This window comes from Macrobrachium rosenbergii, chromosome 56 (genome assembly GCF_040412425.1).
Source record: "Macrobrachium rosenbergii isolate ZJJX-2024 chromosome 56, ASM4041242v1, whole genome shotgun sequence".
NCBI lineage: Eukaryota > Metazoa > Arthropoda > Malacostraca > Decapoda > Palaemonidae > Macrobrachium > Macrobrachium rosenbergii.
In genome coordinates, this window is record NC_089796.1 from 19,617,880 (window position 1) to 19,634,194 (window position 16,315).

At 39.4% G+C, this 16,315-nt stretch overlaps 1 protein-coding gene across 1 annotated transcript in view; it reads left to right on the forward strand.

The window, feature by feature from the left end:
- Positions 1-16,315, forward strand: part of l(2)dtl (lethal-(2)-denticleless) — a 43,290-nt gene that overhangs the window by 24,503 nt on the left and 2,472 nt on the right. Inside the window, exons 4-7 of the mRNA XM_067100513.1 lie at positions 1,279-1,383; positions 11,468-11,594; positions 11,836-12,041; positions 16,030-16,232. Coding sequence (XP_066956614.1) covers positions 1,279-1,383; positions 11,468-11,594; positions 11,836-12,041; positions 16,030-16,232 — 641 coding nt within the window. The remainder of the gene's footprint in view (positions 1-1,278; positions 1,384-11,467; positions 11,595-11,835; positions 12,042-16,029; positions 16,233-16,315) is intronic.

Sequence of the window (16,315 nt, forward strand, 5' to 3'; positions counted from 1 at the left end):
GATTTACTGCCCATATGTAAAGACTCATGAAATAAGAGCCGTGGCGGTGTCTTTGGCTTTCAGACGTAACCTGTCTGTCTTCAATTTTCCAAGCAACATTTTGGAGGTGCAAGTCAGTGTTTGCCATGTTTACTTATGGGACATTGAAACGTTGTACGAAAAATGTAGTACTTTAGGTCTGTTCTTCGCAGCTGGCATGGTATTGGGGGATGAAGGATAGGAACGCCTTTTTTTTTCCTCTACCCACTCTCCTTGAATAAGGATAGTTGCACTTCTTGGGAAGTCTGGTGAACACTGAGTCGTGAGTGTCACCAGTCGGCATTTTATGGTTTTGGTTAAAATTTCGTGGTTGTGTAGGTTAATATCTGGTCTTTGTTGCTTTATTGTACTGTGCCCTGGCCAAGGGCATATCCACATATTATTTTTGTGACCCTTTTGGATTGTGAGCTTTGGCAACCTGCGATTAACCTCCTACATTGCAAAGCACCAATTCAAATAGAGGCAACCCTTGGCTCTACCACCCCGCCGCTACAGATCGAGAGGAGCTACGACCAGAGGCAGTACCCATCTGCTGTTGCTCCATCACCAGGTAAGGTTACGTCAAGCATTTCAAGATGCCAGCTAATTTTCTATTCCAAGTTCTTTTCCATACCATTCATCCCACCTCCAATCAATGTGGGATTCAGCTATGTAATTATTTGGTGTAAGTTACTTATATAAAAATGACATTTTTATAATAAAATAAAGTTTTATATATACTTACCAAATAATTACATGATTGGACCCCTCCCTCCTCCCCTCTCATGGGCATAGAGCATAAACAAATTGAGCTCTTTAACTGCGTTGTACCTATTCTTCCCCAAAGGTGGGCGGGGCAGTATACCTACACCCAAAACAAAAGAGCACTACTGCGAATTCGAATTTTGAGCTGCCGCATAAAGTAGAAACTATATTATTTGGTAAGTATATATAAAACTTTATTTTTATTATAAAAACGTCATTTTTCTTGGTGCAAAACAGGTTATAATCAACTTTATAATTCTGTTTTGTTTGATGGTTGAGTGCCCTTATAGAAAAAGGTTAGAAGGATCCCCAAAAATATTTGAGAATTTATATTTCTCCAGTCACAAAATTTCCAAATTTGAACATTTGAAAATCATGTTTGATTAACAAGTTGACTGATCATTGTAAAGTTTCCTTTTTAGAATAACCTTGTTATTATATAATTAAAATCAACTACTGTATATAACTTTATAATTATATTAATTAATTCCACAGGTGTGATTGCAACTGGTGGGCGAGATGGCTCTATCATTATATGGGATAAGAGGTGCAAGCCTCATTATCGAGCAGATGATATTGCTCCTGCCCACTACAATCAAGGTGATTATTTTCATGACAACATTTTGAACATACTTCATATGTAAGAAGTGTGATGGTTACATCATTGTCTGATTTTGTGAAAGTTGATAAGGCTTCACTCTTGTATGACTACTGTAATGATTTGTAGTTTTTTTTGGCATAAATATGCTACATACCATTTATTGCTTGACTAAACAAAAGCAAGGTCAGTTAGAATTATCTTCAGGGTTGTTCTGTTGAATATACTTCATATGTATTTACAAATCAGATTGGTTTGTGTTCATTTAAATTTTCAAGAGTGCCTGAAAAAGGGTGTTCTGGTATTGTTCTGAGATATATTCGTTAGATGTATCATCCATCAGTGTGCTTGAATAGCTTTGTACCCTGTAGTTAACTGCCAGTGTTAGTATGAAAATACAGGTTATAGGTGTGTTTAGTGCACAGTATTTACAGTACATCATAGATTGTTTTATCTGGTATTTTTGTCATTTCTCTAAGAATTAGACTTTTTGCCTCCATTGGAGTTAGATCCTACTGTTTGCTTTATGTTAGGCCTTGGGGGAAAACACACAGTTCTCCTTAATACTCTCTAGGAAATATAATTTCTTCCTCTATTTTTCCATCTCTATAACCTCTGTTTCTCAGTATGTTATGTTCTTGTTGTCATTGCATGCATGGTTGAAGGGATTTCAGTTAAATGTAATAGAAAGGTTAGACCATCATACATAGATGTGCAGGAAGGGAGATGAACATTTGTTCCATCTGTGGCAATTAGCGTGCACTTCCATCACAGTATAGTAAGTCTGTCACACTTACCTAGTTATTAGAACTCCAATCCAGTTGAAGGGATTGGGTTCAAGGGAGGCTATTGGTGTAGATGCTCATGAAAGGAGGTTCATTCTTCTGCCCGACAGTGTATATTACAGTTGAACTTGGTATCTGCCTTTGCCAGAAATACAATGATCCCCTTTCGAGACCTAAATACATTGATGCTGTGTGGGGGTTGGTTAATGGTCGGGTAGGTAGTCTTCTATCTGAGCAGGTGCTACCATGCTGTCAAGGCCAATTCAGAGTGTCTAAAAGAGTGAAGTTTTCCTGCTTTTTTTTTCTTGTTTTTCTTTAATGTATTGTTGACATCCTAGGCATGATTTGGACTATGGACCTGGCTACTCACCCCCTGGCAAACCTTTTGGTTTTGCTGACTTCAAACTGTCAGGAGTCAGACTTTTGTTATCTGATTTTAGGCCATACACAATGGCAGCCACGTAAGGTGCTTTACTTACCTTTTGTCCATTACAAACTGTCAGTAATAAGATGCCTTATTACATACTAATATCACAATTGCATCAACCTGCTTTAACTTGAGCAAAATGTTCCTTCTGTGTATGACAGCCCTCATCTGGCTCTGCATCTACCTTTATTCTGTTTAGTGATGATAGTGTCAGTATCTCGGCTGGCCAATCCCAGTTTGCTTATGTGAAGTTGATGCTGTCCTTGTCTTTTTTTGGTTTGAATCTTTTTACTTTTTTGTTTTCCTTCATTCTTATATTCCTGTGTTTTCTGCTTTTTTAAAATTATCTTTTGTGTGTGTGTGCATGCGTGTGGGGGAACCATCTGTCATTTTTGTGGGTTTGGCTCACAACATGATTGATTAATTTATATTGATTTATGGAAATTTGACAAAAAGCCAAGCAATGGGGCGCTATCAGCCATTCAGTGCTTTAGACAGTGAAGGTTGAAGAAAGAAAGCAGAATGGAGGTAAAAGTGAAAGGCTAAAATAGGGAGTGCAGCTTGAATGGTGTCCACAGTGCACCATGTAAGGTACTCTGATGGCACTACCTCCTTACAGGGGAGTGAGGGAACGAAGGACTGACAAAAGGGATGGAAACACAAGGAATACAATAAAAGATGTGGAATGAATGATACTGAGGAAGTACAATTTGTTAAATTAAGAAAGTAAAGAACAATATGATTGATTAACCCGCCATAGGGGGTAGGGATGTCACTGCACCTCATGTGGTGCACTGTAGGCATTATTAATGGGTGTTTGCAGTTTCACTTTAGCCCCAAGTCACCCCATTTTTAATATTCTACTTTACCTCCATTCCCATTTCCTTTCTTCAATCTGACTGTCTAACCGAAAACTATTACTGTTCAGTGCAGTTTTGGGCTTTTTTCCCAGGTTCACTTTTATATCTTTGTACTTCATTTCCCTTATTTTTTCATTTTTATGTAACTTACCCAGTAATTACTTAGCTAAGTTTCTACACAGACAGCTTAAATTTTGAAGTCAGCGGTAGCGATTTCTTTTGTTTTATTGTAGGTGAAAGACCTGCCCACTTTCTGGGTAAGGTGAGAGGAACAGCTAAGCCAATAGATCGGTTGTTTCTGCTGCTTGTATCTTCCACACACTGTGTTGACTAAACAATTTGGTTTGACAATTGTTGCTTCTTCCCATCCACAAGTGAAGTATTCTTTGTATGGTAGCCTTTTGGCATTGTTTTCCTGGTTGTTTTTGTGATTGTGACTTGTAGCTAGTTGGTATGTCAGACACTAGCTCTTCTAGTTTCTGGTATTGCAGCCAGCTGCTGCGATACCCTGTTACTTGAAATAACTTATAACTCTCATACCCTGTGCACAAATTGCAGAGAGACGGAGTTTATGCCATTGATTTGACATGTGAATGCAGGGATTGGGACAAGCGTAAAATGGAAGACCTTGACTTCTCATTTAAAATAAATTAGAATCTAACAAAAGGAAGGCAGCCACTAAAACCCGGCAAGAAAGTGGCTAGTCAGGCGACTCTAAATATAACAATGTAGATATTCCTGCTGTATCTCACTCTTGTTGTTCCTGTTTCCCCTGTATCAGTACATACTCCTAGACCATCTACTCCTGCTCCTGACTTTCACACTTCTGAACCCGATCACTTCGCCAGCATGGAAAATCAATTTGATCCGAGAATAAATATGGTGGTAGGTATAGTGGCCCAATTAGGGGCATCGATGCTTGTCCTTATGGATAAGTTCGGTAAGAAGAGTGTTAGTGGAGGAGGTAGCTGTTTGTCCCACTGGTTCTCTTAGGCAACGGTCATTGCCATACTCCCCTGAACCAGGGAGGAGACATACCGTTAGCCCAAGGGAGGTGAGTGGGGTCTGCCCACAGGCAGTCGCCCCCTCAGACAAGCGTGTTGCATTCCAGGTTGCATCAAGAGACAGCTGCTAGAAAGGCGTCTCAGACGTGCATCAGCTCCATTCTAGTTCGGGAGATTCTTTGCTGTACAGAAGGCACCAATGGCATTTTCCTGAGTCACAGCCCTTCTTCCAAGGATCTAGCTACTCGACTACCCAGCAGAAGGTTGAGGGGGCCTTCTCTCAGTCCTCAGCCTTCTTGCAGTAAGTGGGACAGCCCTGAACGCTTCTCCCCTTCTGGACGCCAGGAACGAGTGTTTAGTCACTCCTCTTTGTCTAAGAAGCGTCTTCTTTCTCACTCCAAGCACCCGAATTTGGCTGAGTGCCATGTTCTTGATGAGCGTTTTCCGTACAATGAGTGCCCAGTAGCGGCCGAGCACTGTATTATTACCTGAACGCCTGCCTTTGGCTAAACGTCCTGACACAGCTAAGCTCCCTGAAGCGCCCAAGTTCCCTGACTCATCCGCTCACTCTAGAGCTCCAACACGTCAACCTGCTTCTACTCCGCCTGTTGCCAGTGCCTTGGGGGAACCAGCCAGTATTTTGACGTCGGCTTCTAAGCTACAAGTGCCAGCTTCATCCAGTTTGGGGACGAATTGTCAGTGTGCCTCAAGTTTGGATCCAGCTTTGGCTCCTCTTCAACACAAGTTAGATAGCATTTTGCAACCTTCTTCATGGACCTCACACTGCTAAAGGCACCTCCATCAGATGCCCAGTGTCTCCTGTTTTGTTAGAAAGGATTTTTGATCAAGATTCTCCAGCGGCTCCTTATGCGTCCCTTCTGAAGTTTTACTTGGAATTTCTGAAAGTTCTTCTCTCCTGCAACTCCTTCATCCGGGCCGAGTCTTTATGATGAGTAGTCACCTTCGAACACTGCCAGACTCCTAAGTTAATTACTCTCGTCCTCATCCAAGAAGGCCTAAGTGAAGTGGAAAACTGGCTTTCTGAGAAGAGGGAGCAGGGTAGGCTTGCTTTAGTGTCCCTTCTTCTTATTTTTCTAGGTCTCCAAACTTATCTTATGCTACTGGAGAAGCTTCTTCCCTGGGAGTAGCTGCTTCCTCCCAGGGGGACTTCTCTTGTCTCGTTGACGCAGGCCGTAGATCCGCTCTTGCATCAGCGAAGGTATTCTTTGTGGCGCAATAGATGGACCACCTTCTGAAGTCTTTTTAAGACTGTTGAAGTCTTAAGTTTTATGGACTGGTGCTTAGGCGCTCTTACCAAGAAAGTTCAGTGGATGAGTCTTTTAGGCACACCGGCCTCATTGGAACTGTTTGTAAGACTGGGGAGACTGCACATGAGGCTGCTACAGTTTTACCTGAAAGCCTAGCAGAGATAAAGGAGGACCTGCATTGGTGGAAGTCTGAAGAAAGATTGATGGAGGGGAAATCTCTTCTCCCAGTGAACCCCGGCCTAGACTTCTTGTCCGATGTGTTGGATCTGGGTTGGGGAGCGCTCCTCGGGAACCAAGAAATCTTGGGAAGGTGGTCCCTGAAGGAGAAGCAGCTTCATCAACCTGTGAGTTGAAAGCGGTTCACCTAGGGTCTGAGTCATTTACAACAGAAATTTTCAACAAGGCGATCACAGTACATGCAGACAACACCACAGCCTTGGCACATAAAACATCAAAGGCATTCGTTTCCTTTGGCCAGAGAATGTAAAGAGACTTGATGTGCTGGGCAGACCAGAACTGGGCAATTAATTACAAGATTTATCCAAGGCAAATGCAATGTCTGGCAGATGAACTGAGCTGCCAGAATCAAAGTCCTTCGACAGAATGTACTCTAGACAGTCGGTTGGCTCCAACCTTTGGAGACTATTGGGACAACCGACCCTAGACTTATTTGCAACTTCTCGGAATCACCGTCTACCTCTGTTCTGCTCCCCCGCTCTGGACCCTCTCACATGGGCAACAGATGTGATGATCCAAGATTGATCAAACTTGGACCTTTAAGCTTTTCCACCCTTCAGAATGATAAGGGAAGTTCTCAAGAAGTTCTGCTCTCACAGCAGTGTAAAGAGGACTCTTGTGGTCCCCTTTTGGCCACTGAAGGAATGGTTCCCAGACCCTCTGGATCTCCTCATAGACTTTCCAAGGCTCCTTCCTGCTATTCCAAGTCTTCTCAGACAACCGTACTGCAGAATATTCCACCAAGGCCTGTCCACTCTGGCCCTGACAGGCTTTCAACTGCCAGTAGACTTGTCCGAGCAAAAGGATTTTCGCGATAGGCAGCGGAGGCCATTGCCAAATGTAGACGTGCCTCGTCCAGCAAGCTCTACCAGGCAGTGAAAGTTTTTTAGGATCTGGTGCAGAAGAAACGGGGTTTCATCTTCTCAGACGTCTCTCCCTCAAATAGTGGATTTTCTTTATGCCAGGGTGCTACTCTAGGAGAGGTCTTCTTCCTGCAAAGGCTGAGTGATGCTCAGCTCTGTTTTCCGTCACAGAGCCTCAACATTTCTCTAATCATATTTTGGACCTGATTAAGTCATTCAATACTACAGATCTAGAAAGAGGAGGAGGAACTTCCCTTGGAATCTAGATGCATGGTACTTAAGTAGTTATCAGTGAGTGTGTAGGTACTTTTGAACCTGTTTTCCTCTCTCAGGGATTTAACTAAAGAAAACTGTTTTTCTCGTAGCGCTGGCCACTGCAAAGAGAGTGAGATTCAAGCGATCGACAGGGGGATCGGCTGTTCGAACGGAGATGCAGTTATTAAGTTTTTTTGGCAAAGAACAAGAACTCTTTACACCCTTGGTCTGCTCTTTCACCATTAAGAGCCTATCTGATATTTTAGGCACAGAAGAGGAGGAAAGAGCGCTAGGTCCGGTGAGAGCCCTCAGGTACTACCTGCACCAAACAAAGGAAATTAGAGGGCAGTTTTCTAATTTGTGGTGCTCAGTCAAAAATCCCTGTAGACCTTTATCTAAGAGTGCCATTTCCTTCTTTTTGAGAGATCTTATTATTGAATCTCACTCCCAAGTGGGGGAAAATGACTTGAAAGTCATGAAAGTTACAGCTCATGGTGTAAGGGCAGTCGCTACATCAGTAGTTTTCAAGCATAATCTTTCCATATCCTACATTCTTCAGGCAACGTACTGGAGAAGCAAGTCAGTGTTTGCAGTGCACTATCTGCGGGATGCAGAAACTGTTTACGAAAACTGCAGTACCCTAGGACCAGTGTCCATGGCTGGTGTAGTGATGGGTGAGGAAGTGTAGGAAGTGTCCCTTCCTATGTATTTAGCTCTTCGCCTTGTTCGTGGTGTCAAGTTCTGGTGAAGCCTGGAGGGTACAAGAGTGGAGTGCCCACCAGTTTTTTAGTGTTTGGTAGTGTTCATGTAAATTTTTATGGTGTAGGTGATTTTGTTGCTGGTTTTTTATTGTTTTTGGGTACTGCACCCTGGGTAGGGGCAATTGCATGAGCATTGCTGACCTTTGGTATTGACCTTCATCACAAAGTTCCTGCTGTATATTCTCTCAGCCTTCGGAGCACTCCTTCGCTGCAGAATATCCCACTTCCATATAGATGACTAGCTATACCGCCATGTCTCTACAGGTTGAGATGAGCGCCAACCAGAGGCAGTAATTATCTGTGCAGCTCTCTCACCAGGTAAGGAAATGACAAACATTGTCTCAATGTTAGCCTATTTTAGGTAATTAACTTTTCATATATAGGTTTTTTTTTTTCCATCCACAATTCCCCACCACCTTTTAATGTGGAATCGGCTAAGTAATTACTGGGCAAGTTACTTATATAAAAATGACATTTTTATGATAAAATAAAGTTTTATTTATACTTACCCAGTAATTGTAATTACGGATGGAGCCCGCCCATAAGATAAAGTTTTATTTATACTTACCCAGTAATTTTAATTACGGATGGAGCCCACCCTCCTGCCCGCCCATGGATTTATTTTGCACAAATAAATTGATCTATTGGCTTAGTTGTTCCTCTATCTTACTCCGAAAGTGGGTGGGGTCTTGTCACCTACGCAAAACAAAAGAATAGCTACCGCGAATTTCAAAATTTAAGCTGCTGTTTGAGTAGAAACTCTTAGCTAAGTAATTACTGGGTAAGTATACAGTATATAAAACTGTTTTATCATAAAAAATGTCATTTTTATCTTGTTGTCCAATCACTCAAACTCCTTATTTTCACTGTCTTAGGTGCTGAATGGCAAAAAGTGCCCCAAGGCTTGCCCTGAAAGCCTAAATTTCATGAAATCAAATCGTATGATTGAATGATGCATGAATGAAAAAAGAATGAATCAAATTGGTGATTGAAGAAAAAATGTATGGAAATCTATCTTTTCACTATTTCCTTCCTTGCAACTAACACCTTGCAAGAATTCAGTAAAACCAAAATATTAGGAATGAGAAAAGAAAGGGAATAAGTGATGATTGATAATAAGCAAATAAAGAGGGACACAAGGGGTTGGTTGGTTTATGGCTCTGGGAAATTCATATAAATTATGAAATAAATGCAGATCTCTCCCTTTTGTTCTCGTATTACATTGAAAGGATTTTTTCTGTTTTTGCTCCTATCATTTGGAAACCCGTATTTTTTATTGAAATTTTTTCTGTACTTCTTTACTCTTGTTCTCTCAATGGGAATACACTGTTATCTCTGACTTCACAAGCTTGTAATTTTTCAAAAGTGCAATCAGGGGATTGTTGCAGTTTCTAATAGAATTTTATTTTTAACATTTCTATGGATGGAATATCATACAAGGCCTACTGTACTACTGCTAATCTCCTTTCCATTGCATTCCCAAACTGTCTGGATTAATTACAACATCTGGAAACCACATCTCTCAAGACTTAATTCATTTGTAGTAAGATGCTCTTTATACTCCAGATACAATACCAATCCAAAACCTCTGCTATATTCTTTTAAGAGTCCAAGTCTCCACCATGAAGTAATACAGGAATAGAATAGAATATAGAATTTAGGCCAAAGGCCAAGCACTGGACCTATGAGGTCATTCAGTATTGAAAGGGAAATTGACAATAAGAATGTTTAAAAGGTGTAACAGGAGGAAAACCTTACAGTTGCACTATGAAACAATTGTTAGGAGATGTAAAGTAAGGTGGAAGAAGGAGAGTATGAATAAAGGTAGTGAAAGGAATGAAAGGGGTTGCAGTTTGGGGCTGAAGGGATGCTGCAAAGAATCTAAGTAATGCCTACAGTGCTGCACGAGAGGTGCACTGACAGCAGTACCCCCTACAAAGTAATGCAGGTTTTATAGATATACCATAGATAATTTTTACCAGCAGTACTTTTGTCCTTTACTGTTTTTTCAAATAAAATGTGTTTTTTTTTTATTATTATATTGCCCCAGCTACTGGCAGTCCCCGGTTATCGGCAGGGTTCCATTTCTGAGGGTGTGATGATAACCGAAAATCGACAATTTTCGGTGATTTTTGGGGGTTATCAGCGCCAAAAAGCGCCGATTTTCGGTTGTCAGCACCTCTGTTAGGTGTGTATCGGCGCTGATAAGTGGAAATCAGCGATTTTCGGCGCCGAAAATTGCTGATTTTCGTCGCTAGACAAGCCCCATAAAACCAGATCGCTGTTAACCGAGCCCGCCATTAACCGGGGACTGCCTGCATACCAGTTTGACTGTCAGTATGCCTTCCATTTATGCTCTCACATTTTGGGCATCAAAAATCCCCTACTGTCCTCTGTATATTGCAATATTGAGCACCTTTTGAAATGTTTTAGATTCATCTCTGCCCATTTCTCACAGCATTTACATGGTCTTAATTCTACTTTTCTATTTGCTTCCTTTACAGTCACCATAAGTTTAGTGTTTTATGTACTTTGATTTCCAGCCATCTTCTCTACCTCATCTTTCTTACTGAGTAATTATGTACCATGATTTTAAACCTTATTCTCCATTTCATCTTTATTACTGATAACAGCAGGTAATTTCCAGTTAATTACCTTCTTGGGACTACCTTTCTGTCCTCTCTTGTAGTTTCCTAGAATAATAGGATAAACAGGGAAGCATGTGGTGCTTATTCTTGATGTACACCAATGTCTTCACTAGCTTTTTGGTTATGATACAGTAAAATCACCGGCTTAATGAGTCTTTCCAGTACCCTTTGTTTTTGTAATGCCCTTATAACTGCTTGTCCTAGTATTGCTTTCTCTAGATGTAAAAATGTAAATTAAATTATAACATTTTTAAATTTTTGTATGGAACTTCTGTAGTTTCCTTATTATAAAGACTGATGCAGTTATTGATTTGTTTGACATGTAGCCAAACTGGAAAATGTAGTTTATAACCTTTTTCCAGCTTTTTCTCCAGCATATTTTTTAGTGCTTTTATAGCATATTCTTGCAGTGTCCCAATAGTATATCCCTTTTCCCCTTGAGTGTTATTGTTATGATACTCTTTATGCCATCTTATCCTTTATCATGTTTTTATATATATTCTGGCCATCTCAAAAACAACTTGTTCTGCTTTTAGGAAATTGTATTTTATCCCTGATAGTCCCGGAGTATTACCACCTCTTTATTTTCTCAATGGATCTCGTAACGTCTTCAGATGTATTGTCTCTTGGATCATCTTCCAAGTCAACATCCTCCTGTTCATATTCTCCTTTCATTATATTTTCAGGTTGATGCATCTAGCATTCCGTTACTCAGTATTCATTTTTTATATACTTTCAGAAGGAGAATAATAATTCATTAGTTTTGGAATGAAAGATCAGAAGATTGTAGCATTAATCATACTCAAGTTTTTAGTCAGAATTTACTTGTTTATTTCAGAGTTATGTTGAGGTTCAAGTTGAATTAAGATACAGTTTAACAGAAGACTTTTTGAGCAGTGTCAGATATGTTATGCACTGCTATGCCCATCTAGTTATTCTCTCTCATTTCTCATATTGCAATCTGAATTGTATTTACAGTCATGAAGACTTTTGCTTCCCCAAGTGTGCGAAAAGCTCCACAGAGTGGGTCTTCAGTGAACAACAGTGTAACAGGAGTTGTTTTTCAGTTGCAGCACACACTGATATCCTCAGGAGCTTCAGATGGGTTAGTTTGATTTTTAAATATTTGTGTAAATAACATTCTAATGCACTGACATGTATGAATGAATGATTAATAATCTCCAGTGATACGTATTCTAAAGAACAAAGAGGCAGCAAATTGCTATCCAACCATGATATTCATAGCCAAAATCTTGATGTTATTTATCTTTATATTGAAAATTTGCATTTTGTATGAAAAATATGGTTATCTGTTTCATCTTCATTAAAACTTTACTTTCTTCTAGGCTAATAAAAATATGGGATTTGCGCAAGACACATTCAGGAGTGAAACGTGATCCTCAGTGTCAGAATGTACTGATGCATTCTGGGAGGTCATCACATAGAGGCTTTACTTGTATGTCTATCTCTCCTAGTCGTGACGTCTTGTACACTTCCTGTATGGATAACATAATTTATGCTTATCATTTAGCTAATCCTACTCCAAAACCAGGTAAGTTTGCTGATGGCATTGTATATTTTCGGGGGACTGCTTTATGTGGAATGTTAATTATATGAGCTTTAGTTTGTAAGTGCAAGAATTAGAAAAAATTTTTAATGATTTTTTCACAAAGGTTCAATAAAGTAATGGTATTTAATTTGTGTAAATAAACATTTTATTCAGTGGTAATAGGAGAGGAGAAATTCTTTTGATAGTTACAATTAGTTAAGTTTATAATTTTCATTTGCTGAAAATGTTTACATTATGCATCGAAGACATCCTTTGGTATTTTGAGTTGAGGGAATTTCATTCGAGTTTATACAACCTTAACTATTTAAAGGGGGATTTTTTGAAGCTTTAAGAATAATTGTTCAGTCTGATGTAAAGTTTACTTTAACAGCATTCTTTGTTGACTGCAGATTATCCCTAGTGTTGCTTTGAATATTATGTGAAACTTTTTATACTTTTTAATGAAGTAGGTCTTGGCAGTACAATGGGAGAGAGAATAACAGCAGCATGGATGAAACTGAAACATTGCCAAACTCCTGAAGGATATATCACTGAAGGATATATCATTGAAGGCAGAGTTAAAAATTATTTGTGTTGAAGGTTTGTGCTACTCTGTGCAGCAGAGATGTGGGTTTTAGCAGTGATGATAGATTGTGGGGGGGATGCTGAGAGATTTGGTGTTCAGAGGCTGGCTTGAGGTGGTTTTGGCATGCAGTGAGAATGGGAGAAGAGTAGTGAGAAAAATCGTAGGTGTTGGGGAGGAGCTTTTGTATATAAGCCTACTGTTTTTAAAATCCATCCTATGGTCCTTTTCCCAACAATGCCTAGCTATACCACTCCCCTGTGACAAACCCATTACACGTGGCTGAGTTTGTTGCTTGAACAGATATAGTTCCCTTTGACTTCCATATATGCAATGAATCTAACAGTCTGCAGTGTATTTTAGCCTAGTGAATTAGGTGTTAGATGCCCTCTTATCTAACAACTCAGAGGCTTAGGTCTCCTTCCTTAGGACCCTACTTGCTAGGAAGGTTGATCAGGTGTGCCAAACCTCCATTCGGTTCAGGATTCTCATACCTCCCTCCAAGTGTGAGTCTATCCTAATGTTAAGACCAAAGGTTTGTTCCATGTATGAACAAATGAAAAATTTTTGATTAATTTGTATTTTTCATAGCTAACAAACCTGAGGTCTTAACATAGACTGCCCCGCCTCTAGCTGCCCCTCTTACGTCTTATCCTGGGTTTGAAGAAAGCCTGATGCATCATGAGGTTCCAGTTAGGTCTCTGACCCGCTACCACCTCAACTGTGTATTAGATGCTAGATGCCACAGATTCCTTGCATATACGATTTTGATTTTTTTTTTTTTCCGGTTTCCAGCTGGTGCCAGAAGATTCATCCTAATGTTAAGACCTCAGGTTTGTTAGCTATGAAAAATGTAAATTAATTAAAAATTTGTCATTTTTAATCATTATCCCTATGGTTGGGAGATTGGATGGCCGTACCTTTACTTTTACTGTTGACCTACCACTGAAAATACAGATATTATGTATGGTTTTATTATTAGTTTAACCAGACCACTTGGAGTCAGTTTGATGTTAATTCTAAATATCCTTGATTTGCAGAGGTTTCTAGGACTAATAAGGAGCTGCACAAAGTATACTTTTCTTTTAGGCATGGATGCAATAGTCATCATACAATGAGGGAAAACTTTGATATACCAGTACTACCAAAAGAGACTGATATATACCAGGACTAGCAGCATTTTTCTTTAATATCACAGCTTTTGCTGTGATGTGCTCTCATGTCTGCAAATGTGCTGCCAGCAATGATATGGAAGGAGAGGCCTTTATATTTAGCTCTCAACTATTTGTCCAGAAATTGCTTCATAATAAGACTTCCCCTTGGCTACTTGGAAGTATATATTAAGAAATTTGAATACTGCATTTGAGAACGCATTAATTTTTCACTAATAAATTTGAATACAGGCAGTCCCTGGTTAACGGCGGGCTCGGTTAACAGCGATTCGGTTTTATGGGGCTTGTCTAGTGACGAAAATTGGCAATTTTTGGCGCCGAAAATCGCCGATTTCCGCTTATTGGCGCCGATACATACCTAACAGAGGCGCCAGTAACCCCCAAAAAGCGCTGAAATCACAGATTTTCGGTTGTCATCACACCCTCGGAAATGGAACCCGCCGATAACCGGGGACTGCCTGTACTGCATTTGAGAATGTATGCATCCACTAAGTTACATGATTTCTTTGGTTAGATGTAGTTATTTGTCACAAAGGATTTTAGGGTGTCTTCCATAGTTTTGAAATGTAGTTTTTTCCTCTTACTGAAATGAGTTTGTAGGGTATCTTACACAGTAATACAGGCAGTCCCTGGGTTATGACATCTGAGGTTACGACGCTTTTCAAATATATTCATCAGAAATTATTTCCCGGGTTACGACACTGATCCGATGGAAGAAATATGGCTACAAAACAGCAGAATAATAAAAATTTGCAGGTTTTTTTGATGAAAAACTCAGTAAAAATGCAGTTTACATCGTTTTCAATACACCCAATGTGCATGTTTTTTTTTTTTATATCACCTTGTATGCTGTGTTTCCCTTTCTGAATAATCCATTGAATACTTTTAAGTTTTGCTTTAATGAAACTTTTTCATTTTTTCTCTTCTTCATTCTGTATAAGTTAAAAGGCACCATTATTTTAAGGTGATAAGAAGTTGAGGGGAATGAAGCATACTATTAATCAACTTTTAACCTCTTCCTTTCCAGCAAAGCAGTAGATTAAAAACTGCATTTTTCAGAATTTAAACTTGCCAATTCAAAGGGATAATGCCCATTGGATTTGTGAGGAATGCTGCTACCATGCTTCCAAATTAAAAAATAACATATATACTGAAGTACTATGGTTTAAAGTTTTGTTAGTGAACAGCCTCAGTAAAGATGAGATAGGAACACATACCTTGAACCCCTATTCACAAATCATTTAACCATTAAGGGACGGGCTAAATATATATAAGCACACCCCCAGAACGGGCAAACTTTAAGGTTGGCCAATTTAAGAAAAAACACATCAATGGAAAGAGGAAGGTATGCAAATGTACCTGGTGTAAGAAACAAAATTCTAAAAGTTTTCCCTACCTTCCACGGGAAGTTGAAAGTGAATATTTACAACCCTGTTTGGGGCCTCTTGTACAAAACACTCCAGTTGATTTTACCAAGTTATGCATGTTTTTTCTAACAATTTTTGTAAAATTATAATTACAGCTCACACAATATCATAACAGATAAGAACTACAATCAATAAAATTGTAAGTATAGTTGTTATAAAATGTTGATGCGATTTACTGAGATGGAGAGATGTAGTAACTTTTTGTGAGGTATAAGTGTTTTTTCTAATATTTCTTTGCAAAATTGCAATTATAGCTAACTTACTATCATAAAAGATAAGAACTAAAACCAACAGCAATCCCTGGGTATATTTATGAGCAAATAAATAAAAAGATGTCCTGGAGTGGCTGAAACACAGTACATTCCCCTCTGAAATCTGAAGGCATGTTGATCGATGTCTCTCGAGCTCGGCTAAGTAGTCGCTGTAAGTCATTCATGGACCATTGAAGTGCTATGAACATTTTTCCCGCTAAATTCATCCAAACTGAATGGCATGTAATATTAATACTCATGTGAGGATTCCTATCCATCACCCAAAACCTTTTATAGATACTCATATGAGGATTCTTGTCCATTAAGGGTTAAAATTGTTTTGACATTTGATTGTTAGAAAGGACCATTGTTATACAACTTCTTTGCTCTCTGACAGTTCTGTCATCATGCAAAGTGCGGCAATAATGATAAAATGCAATGGCTAGGGGAAATTTGACCTCTTATTACCCCTCCCTCCCTCCCCCCCCTTATGAAGTAAGTTTTTATCATAGTAGTAAGTTAACACCAGTATTTTAAAGACAGTCTTTTCCTTTCCAGTTGCAGAATACAGTGGACATATCAATTCAACATACTTTGTTAAGTCTTGTCTCAGTCCTTGTGGTTCGTACCTTCTGAGTGGTTCCAGTGATAATAATGCCTACATCTGGCTTACTGATAAACCAGGAGAACCTATAGCAAAACTTACTGGGCATTTTGCTGAAGTAACCTCAGTTGGATGGTGTCCTGTTGATGATGAAAAGGTATGTTTCTTGAACTGAATTGTTTTTGGAGGAGTCTGCAACACAAGCTTAAATCATAAACCATTATAGAGCAGTTCATATTC